At 39.1% G+C, this 19,103-nt stretch overlaps 1 protein-coding gene across 5 annotated transcripts in view; it reads right to left on the bottom strand.

Annotated features, from left to right (window-relative positions):
- The window catches only part of Ndrg3 (NDRG family member 3), a 59,654-nt gene that overhangs the window by 10,321 nt on the left and 30,230 nt on the right, over positions 1–19,103 (bottom strand). For all 5 annotated transcript variants that reach the window (XM_033767017.1, XM_010640011.2, XM_033767018.1 and 2 more), the window contains 6 exons: positions 18,795–18,855; positions 17,395–17,481; positions 10,766–10,822; positions 3,913–4,016; positions 2,855–2,920; positions 2,678–2,729 (listed from right to left, as the gene is read on the bottom strand). In XM_033767017.1, the coding sequence (XP_033622908.1) occupies positions 2,678–2,729; positions 2,855–2,920; positions 3,913–4,016; positions 10,766–10,822; positions 17,395–17,481; positions 18,795–18,855 (427 nt within the window). The remainder of the gene's footprint in view (positions 1–2,677; positions 2,730–2,854; positions 2,921–3,912; positions 4,017–10,765; positions 10,823–17,394; positions 17,482–18,794; positions 18,856–19,103) is intronic.

Here is a 19,103-nt window from a genome sequence, read left to right as displayed (position 1 = left end):
TGTTTTTAGTATATATTTTGTAGTATATATCTATTTTTTTCTTTTTGAAAACAAGGTCTCACTATGTAGTTCAGACTGGCCTCGGACTTACTATGTAGCCCAGGCTGGTCTCGAACTCAGGGCAATCCTCCTGCCTCGGTCTCCTGAGTGCTGGGATTACAGATGTGCACCACTATGCCTGGCTGTTATCTGTATTTTTAGCCAGAAAAGACTAACATTCATAACTTCCCGCTCCTACCCGCAGTACTGGGAATGGAATCCAGGGCCTTACCTGTGCTAGGTAAACACTCTGCCACTGAGCTACACTCTCCTTGACAAACTCTTTGACATACTGGAATGACACTATAGCTTTATCACCTTTCAGGACTTTTTTGGGGGATATGAGAATTGGAGGTTATGTGTCTCCATGTACAAGTCACACTATATATTTTATACCACACACAGAATGGTTTACTGGGCAAGTCAGAGACGTGAACATATCCTATTTTCACTTCTGTCTCACTCTACAAACACTCTCCTAATCCATAAACCTTCTTGATTTCTGGTTACTTTATTAAATTTCCCTTCCAAAAAGTCTATTCCTTAACACTCTGCTCTAGATAGGGCAGAAATGAAAGTTGCCCAAGAAAATCAAGCAAGGACACACATATACTTAGTTAAATTAAACGTATAGAAAGGACATAATAGTCATTTGAATACTTTCAGCTTTATCTGTAATCAAATAAATGCAAATGAAATGGTAAGAATACCATTTTTTTATTTGTGAGAGAGGGTCTGGCTGTGTAGTTCAGGCTGACCCTGAACTCACCACGGTCCTCTGGCCTCAGATTCCCAAGTGCTGGGAAACAGGTGTGCGCCACCACACCCAGCCAAGAATACCATTTTTATTTCAGTACCAGGGATTGAACTCAGGACCTTGCACTTTGCCAGGAAGGCAAAGTGCCACTGAGCTACATCCCTGGCCCTAAGAATGCCATTTTAAACCTATAAAATTAATTGCTTATAATAAAAATTCAGAAGGCCAGGGACATAATTCAGTGGTATAGATCTTCCTTACACGTGCCAGGATCTAGGTTCAGTTCCTAGCATCACAAAAATAAATAAATATATACATAAATAATTTAGTCCTGGACAGGGTGCAGTGAATTAGGCAGTTTTCATATATTGCTGGTGGCAATATACTGGTATGGCTTTCCTGGAAATGAACCTGGCAAAATGTATCAAATTCTTTCCTTCCTTCCTTCCTTCCTTCCCTCACTTTTCTTTTCTTTTCTTTTCTTTTCTTTTCTTTTCTTTTCTTTTCTTTCTGGTTTTTTGAGACAGGGTCTCACTACGTAGTTGAGAGTGACCTGGAACTCACTATGTAGCCCAGGCTGGTCTTGAACTCATAGTGATACTCTTGCCTCAGCCTCCTGACTGCTGCGATTACAGGTGTGTGCTACCACGCCCGGCTTATTTATTATATTTTGAATCAGGTCTCACTAAATTGCCCAGGATACCTTGAACTTGTGATTTTGCTTTAGCCTCCTGTCTGGGAATGCAAGCATGTATCACCATATCCAGCAAAAGTATGTTTTTTGGCATGGTTGCGCATACCTATAATCCCAGTACTCAGGATGGTGAGTCAGGAGGATCACCACAAGTTTGAGGCCAGCCTGAACTACAGAGTGAGACCCAATCTCAAAGGAAAAAAAAAAAAAAGGGCCAGGGATTTAGCTCAGTGGTTCTGGCGCCTGCCTCACAAGTGCAAGGGCCTGAGTTCGATCCCTGTTACCAAGAAAAAAAAAAAAGGGGTGCCAAGGATTTAGATCAATGGTGCCATCAGCTGTCTCATAAATGCAATGTCCCAAGTTTGATCCATGGTACCAATAAAAAAAAAAAAAAAAAAAAAGATTTTTGAACCATTAACTTTACTTCTGCAAATAACCATAAGAAAATAAAGATTCAGTCAAAGATTTAATTAGTAATGGTACAAAATAAGAAATAAACAACAGGAAAAATTAAGTAAATAAGGGTATATAAACAGACGATATTATACAGACATAATGATTTTATTTTTGGAAAAATGCTATCAATGGTGTTAAATAGTAAGGCCCCAGGGTTGGGGACTTAGCTCAGTGGCACCATGCCTGCCTTGCAAATGCAACAAGGTCCAGAGTTCAATCCCCAGTACCAAAAACAAAACAAAACAGAAAAATAGTAAGGCCCCCAAATCTATGGGTAATGGGCTGACAGTATGCCATCACACCTGATGATTTTTTGTATGTCCTGCAATGAACATATCATTTTTGTCAATGTACTATGTACCTCAGAAGGAAGTAGAGAAAAAGCACATAGGCTCTCAGCAGTCTTTCAGCCTGCTGTACTTATGGTGGTGATCTATTTTATACTGAAGGCCGGGTGGGCCTGGAATCTGACAATAAATAAATGGTGCTTCATTGTACTCCTTGCCACTAAGTAAACTGGACCATACAAAGCAATCAAGGGCAACAATGACCTTATTTGATGAAGCCTAGTAACTAATAAAGAACTAATTTTGGGGGGGGATAATTTTCTAATATGTATGACAAAAAGAAAACCCTGAAAGGTAATAACTGTTCCAAGTGTCTCGGTAGAGTGCTATGCAAATTTTACTACATTCTAATCTGTCCTCCATGCAGCAACAGGACATACTTACCACGGCTTCAACAGCAGGTGAGTTGTCCCCTACCACGAGTAAAGTAGAACACCTAGGAACAGCCAAAAGGAAAAGTATCACTTAGTAAATAAGCATACACACTCCACTCAACACTGAAATAGTCACAACAGGCAATTCAGACTATTTGGCAATTCAAGGAGAAACTGAAGGACTTACTTTAATGTTTTTAATCTGTTATCATTTTGGCCTAGTATGGGTCTTTCAATTTCCAGGTCTCTGCGTCTAGAAGATAAAAGCAGAAATAAATGCCTTTGAAAACCAAAACTCCTCGAGGAATGTGAAAAGTATCTTTTACTCCTGAACATTGTTCTGGAGCAGCTATTTCAGTTGTCTCTTGAATGGTACAGAGTAGGAACAAGGGACTTTGTGGAGTGCTAAAAGAATACAACTTTAAATTCAATAGCAAACCTACAGAGATCCTCAAATCCCAAGTCTTTTAATTTTCCAACCAGTTTACAGTAATAAATTCATTAAGAGAAGGGAATGACTTACATCATTTCTACTTGGGGGGAGCATTTTCCTTGAAACAGTTTAGCATAAAACTTTATCTTTCTGATTTCAACTAAAAATAGGGAAGAGACTATAGAACCCAAGTTCAAAACCTGGCTTTGCTTCTTGCTGGCTGTATAACTCTGACCCATTTCCTCAGACTTTTCCCATGTTTTCAGAAAGTGAGAAGGAGCTAATATTTTCACCTTGGGAAAGCTGTTCTCAAGATAACCAGTGATGTCCCCTCACTCTGCCCTGTGACGGGGGTAAAGGGGATGTTACAGTATATTTTGAAATAAACAAACCAGGAAACTGACTAGCATCTATGCATTACTTTTGCCTAATGACAAGGTATGAGCAAAGAGCAACTAAGTCAAGGCCAAGTCTTCTCTCCTTTGTCTCTTCACATGCATTTTCTTGTACTACCTCACATGACTTGTGTGCTTTTGCAAATATACATAACTGGGGTTCCACTGGTTTGAAAACACTGAAACTACAACTGGTATGTTAATAGTCACAAAATGGCTTTCAGTTCACTCAATCTTCCTAAAAGCTGTTTGCATATCTGTCTTAAAGTCTTGCTCCTATTTTGCTGAAACAGTATAAAGCCAACCCCATCATAAAAATGGGAGAAGTAATTTATTTCCCCTGCCTCCTCCCTTAATGGCCAATTATCTTTTTAGACCTGGTCTATACCTATGTGAAGGAATGAGAAATAACTGTACCCATTATAGGAACCCAAGAAGAGCTGTAGGTTTTCTTGGTTGATATCTTGGGCAATATGCAGTCTGTAAGTTTGAATCAGGTCCAGGTTGGCCTGTAATTCTTCCTAGAATAAGTGAAAGAAGACACAAGTAAACCTCTTGAAACTACAACTGGTATGTGAACATTCCTGAAATGGCTTTCAGTTCACTCAATCTTCCTGAAAGGTGTTTTCACATCTGTCTTAAAGTCCTTCTCCAAAAGCCAGCTCTCACCGTCCATGATGGGAAGGATGGTGGGGACAGGGGGCTACTAATGTATTTGAATGGCTAAAATATGTCTACTTGCTTCAGCTTGGTTTGGTGCCATATTCTGCGTCAGACGAAGGCACCAAAGAACCTATTACAGGAAACTTAGTTCATCTAACTATTCTGAACCTGAGTTTCCTTATTTGTGTGTGTGTGTGTGTGTGTGTGTGTGTGTGTGTGTGTGTGTGTGTGTGTGTTTAGTACTGTGGCTTCAACTCAGGGCCTTCAAACTGAGCTATAACCCCAAGCCCTTAAAAAAATTTTTTTTTTTGGTACTGGGGATCGAACTTGGTATCCTATGCTTATGAGGCAGGTGGAGGAATCACTGGGCTACATCCCCAGCTTTTTTTTTTTTTTTTTAATTTTGAGACAGGGTCTTGGTTCCTCAAATATTAAACACAGTTATTATGGGACTCAGTAATTTCACACCTAGGTATGTATGCAAGAGAACAAAAACCTAAGTCCACATAAAAACTTCTACAGAAATGCTGAGAGCAGCACTATTCATACTAGCTAAAAAATGGAAACCAACAAATAACCATTAACTGATAAAGAAATAAAGTTTAAGAAAATATTACTAAGCTGTAAAAAGGAATCAAGTATTGATACATGCTACAACATAGATGATCTTCAAAACATGCTAAGTGAAAGAAGTCAGTCTCCTAAGTGTTGGGATTACAAGCGGGTGCCACCATGTCCAACCTAAAATTACATAATTGAGAATTGGCAAATTCACAGATTAGTGGTTGCCAGGGGCAGGAGGAAGGGATGTGCCAGTGAGGGGGATTTTTTGGAGGTGATGAAAATATTCTGAAACTGGAGAGTGGTAACAGTTGTACAACTCTATAAATACACTAGACCAACTGAGTTGTATATGGGTATGTTAAGAAGGGGATTTAGCTCAGTGGTTCCAATGCCTGCCTTGCAAGCACAAGGTCCCGAGTTCAATCCCTGGTTAAAAAAAAAAGGTATATTGTATGATATGTACATTTATCTCAATAAAGTTGATTTAAGAAATGAATAACATTGCCAGGAATTTAGCTCAGTGGTTCCGCCATCTGCTTCACAAGCACAAGGACCCGAGTTCGATCCCCGGTACCAAAAAAAAAAAAAAAGAGAGAAATGAATAACATGAGCTGAGCATGGTGGCGTACGCCTATAATCTCAGCATGCAGGAGGCGGAGGCAGGAGGATTGCAGTGGGTTTGAGACCAGCCTGGGCTACATAGTGAGGTCAAGGCCAGCCTGAACAACACAGCAAAACCCCGTCTCGAAAAACAAAAGAATAACAGAAGCCATATATGGTAGAACATGCCCATATCCAAGCACTTGGGAAGCTAAGGACCCTGTCTCAAAAAAAAAGAAAGAAAAAAAAAGACACAATTCTACTCCAAAGTGTATAGCCAAGAGATTCTTGCACAAATGTAACAGAGGCATGTAAAAACTGTTTGCAGCTGACTGGAGTCAAACTACCACAACCTGCAACAATGTGGATGAACCCTAGCAACATACATATATTTTTTTTCTGCTAAAAAAATGTATGCACAGGCCGGGGATTTAGCTTAGTGGTTTTGCTGCCTGCCGCCTTGCAAGCACAAGGGATCAAGTTCGATCCCCAGTACCAAAAGACAAAAACAAAAATAAAAAATGTATACACACTTCAGCAGTTCATCATACTAGTAAATGCCTCGAAGCTCATGGTCACCACTTTGAGTGCCTCTTGTAATTGTAGAGGCCAAAGGTAACTTGTATTGACCTCATGATATCTCAATAAATTTAGGACTGAAATATTTATGTAAATTTTTATTTTCATGATGTATACTTTTGGGGGCAGATTTTTGTACACATATATTTATAAATATAAATATATGAATAAATATAAATTCGTGAAAGTATTAAAAATACAATATAGGAATGATAAAGCAAAGACAATGAATCAATGATGATGGTGCATCCATGAACTAAACAATATGATTATTCTAATTATCTATACCTGTGGCCCACTGGAAACAAGCAAGAAGCAGTCAGAGCTCCAGATATCCCTGTATTCTGGGGGACTTCCTTCTCTTCATCCCAGGAGAAGACTAAAGGTTATTTTATTCTCTGGAAACATTAGAAGGTCTTCAAACTGGGAGACCACAGGCCTAGGTGGTAGTAGATATACCATTCTGAAAACATGGGAATAAGGGGAGTACAGTGGTATGGAGCTTGCCTAGCATATGTGAGGCCCTAGGTTTGATCTCCAGCACTGCAAAACAAAAATAAACACATATACAAACACACACCCCTGAGGCTTGAATGATGAGGCTCTCGGTATTTTTCTGCAGATGGCTCTAAGAACATATTTGTATTTAGTATGTAACCTTAGAGCCTATCTAGGGAACCAAAATGACTAGTCCCAGATAAAAGCACCCAGAAAGGTATTAACAATACAGGTTCCCCAAAGACATGGCCTAGTGAATGCCCACAGTGGTAAACCTCCCTTGGTACACACCAGGCTTCATTGATGTACTCTTATGGAATAGGGGTGGATAGCCAGGGAGCACTAGTTATTTGGGAAAAGAACCTGGCTCCTGGCTAGTTATCAATTTATGGTTTCTCATTCCCAAATCTATCCTTTTTTTTTTTTTTTTTTAAACCAGGGCTTGAACTCAGGATCTTGTGCTTGCAAGGCAGGCGGCAGAACCACTGAGCTAAATCCCTGGTCCTATCCTTCTTAATAACTGAGCCACACTGTATAATTAAAAAATTGAGCATAGGAGCTGCTCGTTCAATGCATCAGAAACTCTGAGACCAGCTTCAGTAGTGCCCTTGTTCTGTGCTCTCTCTGCTCAACTGCAGTTTCTGTAGCAGTTCAGGTCTTCCTTTGGGCAACTGTCTCCTCAAACTGGTCAGCAATTCTAGGACGAGTGAATAGACCAACTTGATACACTATTAACAATGTTGTTTCCTATGGAAATGTGGAGAGTTTGAGGGATCTGGAACCAATCAAGCAAAACAGACCACCATGAGAAGTAATATAGAAGTTTTACTGGGTAATATTTAGACAGGGTGTTTTGTTTTGTTTCTTGGTACTACTGGGGATTGAACTCAGGACCATGCACTTGCAAGGCAGGCACGACACCACTGAGCTAAATCGCCAGCCCTGGACAGGGTGTTATAAAAGAAGTCCCTAATAGCACAAGACTGTCCAGCAGTTTATCACTAGGGGACTATGATTTACAACAGAACAATGGAACTCCTGGGGAAAGGGGAAATGACAGAAGTGACGTAGTAGCTCAGCACTATTGCAGTGGAGTTCTCGGGGCCAGTGAACTCTGAAGGACCATGGTATCTTGAGGTATACCTACAAAGTTCTATGTTATTCATATCCAGCCAAATGTGAGTTGAAGCTTCACAGAACATGCAAAAAGGCAGGCAATACATGGCTATACTTATTTGGATTTTTAAAAATTGGATTATTTAAAAAATAATTAGAGATAGGTGTGGTGGCACATCCCTGTAATTTGGCTTATAGGCAGGGGTATGAGGCAGGAGGATTTTGAGTTCAAAGCCAGCCTGGGCAACTCAGGGAGAATTTGTCTCAAAATAAAAAAGGGCTACTGGTGTAATTCAGTGTGAGGACCCTTGACTAGCATGTATGTGACCCTAGGTTCAACTGCAGTACTGGGGGGCAGAAGGGAGAGATGTGTGAAAATTTAATGTCAGTGCTAGAGGGCTTTTGAACTAATGGATCTAAGCCTCTAATGAAGAAAGAGACCACGTTGGGGTCAATACCCAGATACCAATTTATATTGGTTAATAAACTAGTTTAGACTAGAGTAAGTAAAAATGCTGTGAGTGGGCCAGGATTTAGCTCAGTGGTTCCACCATGTGCCTTGCAAGTGCAAGGTCCTGAGTTTGATCCCTGGTACAAAAAAAAAAGAACGTTGTGGGAGACTTCTTCAGTAAAGTAAAAATGATACAGTATCAATGTGCTTTAATGTACTGAATAAGAGGATTAACATAACCAGGGGAGAGATATAACAGGGAAGAGTAAGAAACTGATACAAAGAAAATAATGCCAAAATATAGGACATTAACTCAAGAGATACAAAATGTTATACAAAAAACAAACAAACAAACAAACAAACAAACAAAAACCCTAGGGCCAGGGTTATAGCTAAGTAGGTAGGAGCTTTGCCTATATGAGGCCCTAGGTTCTATTCCCAGCAGTAGGAAAAAATAAAAAAGAAGAAATGAGAGACAGAGAAGACATGGTCTCATAGCTGAATAGTGTGAGTGGTGGAGTTTGATATTACCCAAATGATATGATTTACTATGAGTATGAGGTAGAAGGAAATATTGTACTACCATGTTATGGCGACAAAGAGAGAGAAAATGAGCATGTGTATGGAAACCATCTTCAAAAAGGCAAGGCAACTAAAAATCTAACAAGTGGAAATACATACATATTTAGACACGGAAGCAAAAAGAATTGCGTACGTCAAAGAAGATAATAAGCATGGTGACATGTGCCTGCAGTTCCAGCTACTTGGGAGGCTAAGGCAGGAGCCCATAAGTATGGGGCCATCATGGGCAATTTAACAAGAGCCCATCTCCTGAAAAAAACTAAAAATTGCAAACAATGCAAATGTTTGTTCATAGAAAAAAATTAATTTATGGTATTTTAATACAATGAACTACTGTTACATAATCACCAATACATAGAATGACATGGATTAATCTCAAAGATAGTTATAATGAGCAAAAGAAACCAGACCCAGGAGTGTACACTGTGTGATCTACTTGTATGAAATTTAAGCACAGGCAACCTGGGAGGCTGAAGCAGGAGGATGGCAAGTTGGAGCCCAGCCTGAGCAATTTAGCAACTTATCAAGAGCTTGTCTCAAGATAAAATAAAATAAAGGGCTGAGGCTCATGCAAATCCTTAGGACCACCACTACTAGAAACCAAACCAAACAGGAGAAAAAAAAAAAATCTACAGAGGTAATGGAATAGCAAATACTTCATTTATGGTGGGGGACTAATGAGTACTTATGATTTGTGCATCATATTATATGCAGGCTATATTTCAATTCAAGAAAGCAATATGGGAGGTCCAGGGATTTAGCTCAGTGGCACTGCGCCTGCCTCCCATATGCAAGGTCCTGAGTTTGATCCCCAGTACTAGAAAAAAAGAAAGCAATACAGAGGCAAACTATTAAAGAATCAGATAGAAAAAAGTGGTTGCCTCTAAGAAGCTGATAATGGGATAGGTTGCAGATTCTTTGAAATAAGGCTTGTTGAACTTCTGTATTCTAAAATGATTGTGAATCTATAACTTTGATAAAAATACAATGAAATAAAGGAAAAAAAAAGGACTATGGACTTTGCAGTTGGATTCGTATTCATGTTAACTCCCTTTTCCCTCTTTCTTGCTCTTTTTGCAGAGTCAAGGATAGAACCCAGAGCCTTGTACATGTTATTTAAATGCTCTATCACCGGAGATACAGCTCCAGCCCTAGGCCTAGGTTCAAATATCAATTCCACCATTTACTATTTGGATAACAGTGGCAAACTGGACTGCATCTCTAGCCCTTGTTGTCCCTAACTTAAATTTAGGCTAAAAGCATCATGAGAAAAATAACAGTGGCGCTAAAGCATTCAGCAGAAGTATACAAAGTCCCTTGTACATAAATAATCAGTACTTAATAAATGCTCATTTTCTCCCCACCTACCATTTTCCTTTGGATATATTTAGAACTAACTACACAGATTGCACCCAAGGATCCATTATCCCTGTTTATATTGTTCTGGCTCCAGTACAGGTACATCACAGCTCTCTGGCTTCATATATTCCATCACTCCTTTGTAGGTCACCTAATTCATTTTTCCCTTTGAGAAATGGACTGTGGGGCTGGGGATTTGGCTCAGTGGTTCCACCACCTGCCTTGCAAGTGCAACGTCCCAGTTCAAGCCCCAGTACCCCCCCCCAAAAAAAAGAAACAAACAAACAAAAATGGACTGGGCTCCCTCAACCACCAGTGGAGTCCCTTCCCCCATCTAACAATTACAGAATCTGTGACCAGAATTGTGAAAAGAATTCAGTTCATGGACCAAGGCACCATTGTACTCATAGGACAACTGTCACTTCCTCTGTAAGGTTTACTTTCCTCACCAGTTCATGAGGATTAAATAAAATAATCCCTAATTTTTTTCAGTAATATTTCAGTTTCTTTTTATTTTTCTTCTGAAATAACTATTTCTGTGAAGACTTTCCCAGATCCCCCAATGGCTCCAAAGATGCTCGGTGAGGCACATGATACTGTCAAATATTAACAGATGGCATGCCATTTACAAGGGTCAGTGGGAAGAGAAATGGTTTCTCTCATCTTTCCAAATGCCAATGGTCATGTGTCCCTGAGTTAATTCCTGCCCCGTAAGAATGGCCTTTGCAGGGCCACATGCAGCTCAGACTGCACTGGAAGCACTATCTGTGAGGATCAGGTAAACAATGAGTACTCTTAGATATAAACTGGCTTCACATGCAAAATAAACCCAGTTTTCTTGGATTCACAGGCACTTACCTGTCCAAAATGATGAGCCAAAATAATGTCCACAACATTGGTCGTAAAGCCAGAGAGCTGAAAAGATAAAAGTTTCTGTGTTAAGGGAATAGCACATGTAAAAAACTCACCAGGCTGCCTACTTTAGGTCAGTATGCTATATACTGTTTAAAAACAAAAACAAAAAAACCCTCATAGTTCAGTATTATACTTCTTAATGAGATGGTAGTTTGAAACATAAGAAAAAGAAAACAAGGGCTGGGGATTTAGCTCAGTGGTTCTGCCTGCCTACCTAGCAAGCACAAGGTCCTGAGTTTGATCCCCAGTACAAAAAAAAAAAAAAAAAAGAGAGAGAGAGAGAAAGAAAGAGGGAGAGAGAGGTCTCTCATCCAGGGCAGTAACAGAGCTTGCTTTGAAATAGGGAGCGGGACAACAGAGTGCACCTGTGGTCTCAGCTACTCATGAGGGTGGAGTAGAAGGGTCATTTGAGCACAGGAATCTGACAGTGCTCTGGGCCACAGAGTAAGACCTCATCTCAAAAAAAAGACGTTGATACCTAGAACACATGGCTGTTTGGTACTTTCTCTCTGCCTACATTTCTGCATTTACAGTAGAGGATAAAAAATAACTTACAATCACTCCCAAGACAGCCAAGAAAAAAAGAAAGAAAGGAAAAGAAAAACCACCAGTTTTTTCCTCCAGTTTTTGCTATCTTTATTTTAGGGAGTAGGAAGAAATAGTTATATTTACAGAATGTTCTTGCATTTTGAACATTTCTAATTCTTTCCACTTCAAAATGATGCATCTTATGTTCTAATAAATGCAGCAATCTGTATAAATCTGTACACTGTTAAGACTATTTTTGGAAAAGCTTCCAACTCAAATTATGTTGCTGATTAAGCTTCTTCCTTGCTGAATTCCTACTTAAGACTTGGATAATTCCCCTAAGTTGGGGGTAAGAATGAGGGTGAGGGAGGTACACATGGGCATAGGTGAAACAGAATCCTACAGTCTCAAAAAGATTAAGAAAGTTGTCCTGAAATCTTCCTGTGGATTGTCAAGGATCCACTGGTTATAAGTTAAATATAATTAGAATTAAAAACGGGTCTGGGGACTTAGCTCAGTGGTTCCAGAGCCAGACTCACAAGTGCTCACAAGACCCGAGTTCAAATCCCAATACAAAAAAAAAAAGTAAGACCTTGTCTTAAAATAAAAATTAAAATTAAAAAAAAAAAAAAAAAAAAAGGAGCTGGGGAGTGTGAAAGCCCTGGGTTCAATCTCCAGTTCCATAAAAACAAACAAACAAACTTGAAAACTTGGTAAGTACTCATAAATGTGAAGTTTCATATGATTTTTTTTCCCTGTACAAGGGATCGAACTTGGGACCTTGTGCTTGCAAGGCACATGGCAGCACCACTGAGCTAAATTCCCAGCCCTACATGAATTTTATCAGGTGGGTTACATGTTAATTGAGACTGTTCAGGCAAGTGTTAATATATCCATATAAGACATAGAAATTAGAACAAATCTTACGTAAGTTGGACTGTAAGAAGTTCCAAAGCATCTGACAATAGCATTAACAGGGCTGGGGATTTAGCTCAGTGGTGCTGCACCTGCCTTGCAAGAAAGAGCAAGGTCCTCAGTTCTATCCCCAATACAGACTGAGGGGAGCATTAACATATTTCATCCAAAGCTAGGGAATGCATCATTTCTTCAAAACTTAAGGGTGGGAAGGGATGAATAAAATGTTTAAATTTGGTCTGCTGGTAGATAGATTATTTCAAAATAATTTAAAACTAATATATGCTTGTTATAGAAAATCAGACAGAGAATATGAAAAATATTTTGTAATTTTAACAGCCAAAGATGTCATCATCAATACACTGTATGTTCTTTTCTTATGCATATGTATTTAACAAAATTAGGATCATATGATATGGTTTTGTATCAATTTTTCACTTAAAAATATTTCTCTCATTTCCTTAAATAACACATATGTTGTTTGAGTATTTTTGTTGTTGTTGTTGTTTTTATTTTTTTTTTGAGACAGGGTCTCACTATGTAGTTGAGACTGACCTGGAACTCACTATGTAGCCTAGGCTGGTCTTGAACTCACAGCAATCCTCCTGCCTCAGCCTCCTGAGTGCTGGGATTACAGGCATGTGCCACCACGCCCGGCTGTTGTTTTTTAAGATAGGGTCTCATCATGTAGTTGAGACTGACCTGGAACACACTATGTAGTCCAGGCTGGTCTTGAACTCACAGCAATCCTCCTGCCTCAGTCTCCCGAGTTGCTGGGATTACAGGCGTGCACCACAACACCTGGCTTTTTTTTTTTTTTTTTTTAATTGAATGCAGAGGGCAGTAAGTTACATCCCTTGAGACAGTCTTAGTATAGTGCCAAACTGGTCTCAAACTTGCAATCCTCCTGCCTTAGCCTAGATAGTTAGGAATATGGGCATTGCATTCAGCTGTAACATTAAAAAAAAATAATAATAAGGGTAGGGACCGGGGGATTTGGCTCAGCAGTTCCACTGCCTGCCTTGCAAGTACAAGGACCCGAGTTCAATCCCTGGTACCAAAAAAAAAGAAAGAAAGAAAAAAAAAGAATTAAAAATAATAAGGGCTGGGGTTTTAGCTCAGTGGCACCACACCAGCCTCACAAGCACATGGTCCTGAGTTCAATCCCTGGCACAAAAATAAATAAATAAATAAAAATTTTTGAGACAAGGTCTTGCTATGTAGTTCAGGTTGGCCTTGAACTCACTATGTAGTCCCAGCTGGCATCAAACTCATGGTGATCTCTTGGTTCAGCCTCCCAAGTGCTAGGATTACAGATGTGTACTACCTTGCCTGGCTAACAAAAGTTTGTTTTTATTAAGTTTATTGGTATATTTTAGGTATACAATATGATGACATTCATCATTGGGAATTTGTATCTTTACATGACATATTTTGGTTCTTATTTTTTCCCCATTCCCCTGACCTCCTTTCAACCCCTCCACCCCTCCCTATTTACAAAGACTTTGTTTCCATTTTTCCCAGCATTTTTTTTTTTTTTTTTTTTTTTTTTGGAGACAGGGTCTCACTATGTAGTTGAGACTCACCTGGAACTCACTGTGTAGCCCAGGCTGTTCTCAAACTCATGATCCTCCTGCCTCAGCCTCCCGAGTGCTGGGATTATAGGCATGTGCCACAACACCCTGGCTCTTTCCAACATTTTTTGATAGTATACTTTTCTCTTCTACAGTTGAATCAAACTTGTTATCTTGTACTTAGGCACTTAAGCTGTTTCTTCCTATCTTACACACAATGCTTTAAGGACCATCTTGGTTGCATGACTTTCTAGCTATATGTCCTTAAGCAAATGACTTATGTCTCTATGGGACAATATACCAGCTCACTAGGTTCTCTTGAGAATGAAAAGTTTATATATGTTAAGACTAGTGCCAGGTGCACAGTAAGCACTGTATAGGTATTCTTAAAAATCAATATCCTTGTATTTAAATCTTTGCCACTATCCTTCAAATAGGTTCTCAGATATCAAATCATTGACTCTTATGGCTTTGAGTATCAATAAATATTTCTGATACACATGATGCTAGGTGGTGGTTATTTATTTATTTTTGGTACCAGGAATCGAATTCAGGTCTTTGCGCTTTGGAAAGCACAAAGTAGAACCATTGAGCTAAATGCCTGGTGTAGGTGGTGGTATTTTAAAGAATCTCTCTTTCTAAGCTGGGCATGGTGGTGCATGCCTGTAATCCTAGCACTTGGGAGGCTGAGGCAGGAGGATCGCTGTGAGTTCAAGACCAGCCTGGGAAACATAGTGAGCTCCAGGTCAGTCTCAACTACATAGTGAGACCCTGTCTCTAAACAAAACAAAACAAAAACAACAACAACAACACACACACACACAAAGAATCTCTCTTTTAATGATGTATTAGGACATTTACAGTAACTTAAAAGTATTTAGAGGGCTTACTTAGTTTTAGGGAGGCAGTTCAGTGGTAGAATGCATGCCTAGCATGCAAGAGACTTTGGGCTGAATTTCCAGCACTAGGGGTAAGGATGTGGGGCTGGGGGTGCCCGTGGGAGTGTCTTGCCTAGCATTTGTGAGGCTCTGGGTTTAATCTCCAGCATGGGGAAAAGTAATCAAACAATCAACAACAAAAAAGTATTTAAAGGCATGTCTGTGATCCCACAGGCTACTCAAGAGGCTCAGGCAGGATGATCACAAGGTTTGGTCTAGCCTGGGCGACTTGGTAAGACCTTGTCAATAAAATAAAATAAAATAAAAGTAGGCATTTGTTAAAATGGCTTTACATTAGGTATCTTTTAGCAGGCAATGAAGGCTTAGGTTATTTTTCTCCCTAGAAAACATTACTGATTTAATCTAAAAAAAATCATAGATCAAAATAAAAACATAAATATTTTGTATGTTAGCAAGAAAATATTTTAAAACAGTTCTCTTTCCAACTTAGAAATGGTGAATCATTGGGCTGGGGATGTAGCTCAGTGGCACTGCCAACTCGCAAGTGCAAGGTCCTGAATTTGATCCCTGGTACCGCAAAAAAAAAGAAAAGAAAAAAAGAAATAGTGTATCATTTTTAGCACAGGTGAGTTCAATGCAAAGGGACATAATATAATGCTTTAATCTGTATCTCTCACTCTGGTTTAGTAATTGGATTTGTTTACATATCTATCTCAGCATAGATGTTACAGTTCAAATTTCTGTATTTTTCAGATAGGAAACAATAAATCCACATGTCTTTGGGAACACTGGTACAGATAAGTTTACCAGAGTCATTCACTCATTAATCCTTTTATGCCTAGTGTTCCACTTTTGGAACAGCACAAAACAACAGAACATAATAAAATTTTTTCTCCTCAAATTCTTCCTTGAATTTTTCTAACATACATAAACTTCATGCAAAAATTCAAAAAATTGCAACCTTTGGCATAAACAGGCTAAACAGAGTAAAAAATGCAAACTACAAACTAGAAGATATTTGAGATACATGAACCTAGGAGAAGACTTATATGCAAAAAAAATTTTTTTTTTAGTACCAAGGATAGAACTCACGACCTTACAGTTGCAAGGCAGGCATGGTGCCACTAAGCTAAATCCCTGGCCCAACATGAAGACTCTTTTATTAAAAAGGAAGGCTGGGGATATAGCACCTGCCTTGCAAGCACAAGGTCCTGAGTGATACCGCAAAAAAGGGAAAGCACAGGAAATTAAGAAAAAGACTTGAACAAGTACTTAAGAACAGGATATTCAACAAAACATACTCAGTATCACTGTTACTTAGGGAAACACAAATTAAAACCCATTATTATTTACTTATAGAAGCATAATTAAAATTTTAAAAGATGGTAAAGAGCTGGGGCTGTAGCTCTGTGGCTGAGCACTTGCCTGGCATGTGCAAAGCCCTAGTTCTTTGTTTTTTTTTGGTACCAGGGATCAAACTCAGGACCTTGCGCTTGTCAGGCAGGCAGTGGAACCACTGAGCTAAATCCGTGGCCCTGCAAGGCTGTAGTTTGATCACCAGAGCTGCCCCCAAAAAAGAAAAAAAAAGGGTATAAAAGCTGTTATTTTAATAAGTAGTTATACTGGTGATAAGTACCACATAAAAATAAAATATTGTAAATAAAACTGCTCATCTTTTACAAAAATGAAAAGGACAGTAAGAAATGGTGGTGAGAATGTGAGCTAGAACTTGCATATGTTGCTGGTGTGTAAACTGGCCAAATGCTTTTGGAAAACTGCCAATATCTACACTGAAGTAAATATATAACTGCCCTATGATGCAGTAATTTCAATTCTAGGTATAAACTTAGAGAAACAAACACATATGTCTACTGAAAGAAAAGAGAATGTGTATGGTAGCTATATTCATAACAACTAAGTAACAGAAACTCATTTTGGGTATTGTGTGTGTGTGTGAGTGTGTGTGTGTGTGTGTGTATCCCCCATCTATATATGTAGTGGGGACTGAACCCAAGGAATGGAGGTTTAGCCCTAAGACCACCCCAACCAGTGATCAAACTCAGGACCTTGCACTTGAAGGCAGTCGGGGCACCACTGAGATAAATCCCTGGCCTATTCCTAATCCTTTTTATTTTGAGATAGGGTCTTGCTAAATTGCCAAGGCTGGCCTAAAACCTGCAATTTTTCTTCCTTAGCCTATTGAGTAGACAGGATTACAGGTTATGTACCAACATACCCAACCACAATATTTATTTTGCAGATACACTATTAAACAGCAATTAAAAAGAACTACTGCTACACCATCCAACATGAATATCACAGATGCAATAATAAATGGAAGAGGGCAGACTCAAAATATTCTGACTACACGAAATTTAAGAACAGATAAGGCTAATACATGGTGATAGAAGACAGAAAGTAATATCCAGGAAGGAGAGGAATTACCAGCTAAGAAAAGGCACAAGGAACCCCTCTGGAGTGTTGGAAATAGTTCATTAATTGATGAGGTAATGACTATATACGTAAACCTTCACCAAACTCTATACTTAATTTTTTTTGCCATTAGCTGTGTATCTACTTTAATGAAAAGTAAAGTTAATCTGTTTTTAGAAGGAACCAAGAGACTAGCCAATGGACACTTTCACATGGTACTTACTTTGGAAGCTGCCCAGTCAATCCAGCCTTTAGCGCATGGGTCAATGTTAATGAGTACGAGGCCTTCCACAAGTTCTGGGTGATTAAGCTGAAAGATGAGACAGTCAACAGTATGAAAGTTCCACTCCCACAGTTCTACCACAGTTGGGATATGGCTCGTTAATTTATATAAGCCTTAATATCTCACATTTGAAAGAGTACAGAGAGGTGCTAAGAAGAATAAGTAGAAAATAGCTCTTGAAATCTGACTTAGCATCTGGAAACCAGTTTCTTAAATTGCTATAAAATGATCTTGCCTTGTACACATTTATAAGGAAGATAAGTTTCTTTTTACAGCAGAGGAGAACATTCTGCAGTTGTTCATTTTCACTTAGTACAGGGGATGGTCAGGTTTAAGATGGGCTCCTTCACATTCATCTGTCTTTGTTCCTACCAAGGGATTTTAGTTTTTTCCTAAAACCATCTAAATAGGTGATGCCACTCCCAAAAGAATTTAAGACTTTATCATCAAAGAGGCGTTTCAAAAAACAGGAACATTTCCAAAACTCAAAACTCTCCAGCTCCCTTCTTCCCTCTGATTATGGTTACTGCAGTGTTTGACAGAGAAATTATAAAGAGTGTGAATAAAATCTCACATTATTTTACCACACATCAACTGTTTTATTTTGTGGTACTGGGGATTGGACATGGTGTGCTCTACAACTGGGCCACATCTCCAGCCCTGTTTTTTATTTTGAGATAGGATGCTGTTAAGTTGCCCAAACTGATCTTGTATTTGACATCCTCCTGCCTCAGATTCCCCAGCAGCTGAGATCACAGGTGTGTGCCACCAGCCCTTGCTATATTCTAGTACATTTCCTTTCAGTTCTTTCCTATGCTTCTGATGAACTTTATTTATTTGTTTATTTATTTATTTATTTTGAGACAGGGTCTCACTATGTAGTTGAGACTGACCTGGAACTCACTACATAGCCCAGGCTGGTCTCGAACTCACAGGGATCCTCCTACCTTAGCCTCCAAGGTGCTGGGATTACAGGTGTGCACCACCATGCCCATCTGATGAACTTTAAATGAATCTATATTCTAACTTTTATTCTTATATTATAGTGTATGTAAATCATGTGACATTAAAAGTTCTCCTTAAGCTCAATTTTAATGGCTGTACAAAATTCCATCATAAGCTGCATCTAGACCTTTTTACAGACATAACTGCCCTTGTTTGTGGTATTTCAGATACTATACAAAGGCAAAGCTTTATACAAACCTGTATTTGAGGCAAGAGAATCTACACAAAACTTAATGTATGACTCAAAAGCGTGCCCGATCATTTAACACAATGCTAACACATCAGTGACCAAGGATGTGCTTCAAGGGTGTGGAGACTAATCTCACTGCACTTACTGCAAATCTGCTGAGGATATAAGCTCCAGCTCCAACTCCAATCCCAATGATGCTTTTCAGACTGTGGAATGGAGAGTACAACAATTGACAGAGTCAACTTCTTTTGAAGGTAGTGTTGCATAACAAAAAGAATACAACCTGGTTTCATATCCCGGCTGACATTTACTAGATTTGAGAAAGTTTGTTTGTTTTGGTACCAGGAATCGAACTCGGGTCCTTGTGCTTGCAAGGCAGGTGGCGGAACCACTGAGCTAAATCCCTGGCCCTGTTTTTTTTTTTTTTTAAGATGAGGTCCCACTATGTTGCCCA

Source organism: Fukomys damarensis, unplaced genomic scaffold (assembly GCF_012274545.1).
Source record: "Fukomys damarensis isolate Sample0158 unplaced genomic scaffold, DMR_v1.0_HiC HiC_scaffold_22, whole genome shotgun sequence".
NCBI classification, from domain to species: domain Eukaryota; kingdom Metazoa; phylum Chordata; class Mammalia; order Rodentia; family Bathyergidae; genus Fukomys; species Fukomys damarensis.
The sequence above is the reverse complement of the archived record's forward strand: the minus strand, read 5'-3'. Positions and strand labels throughout refer to the sequence as shown.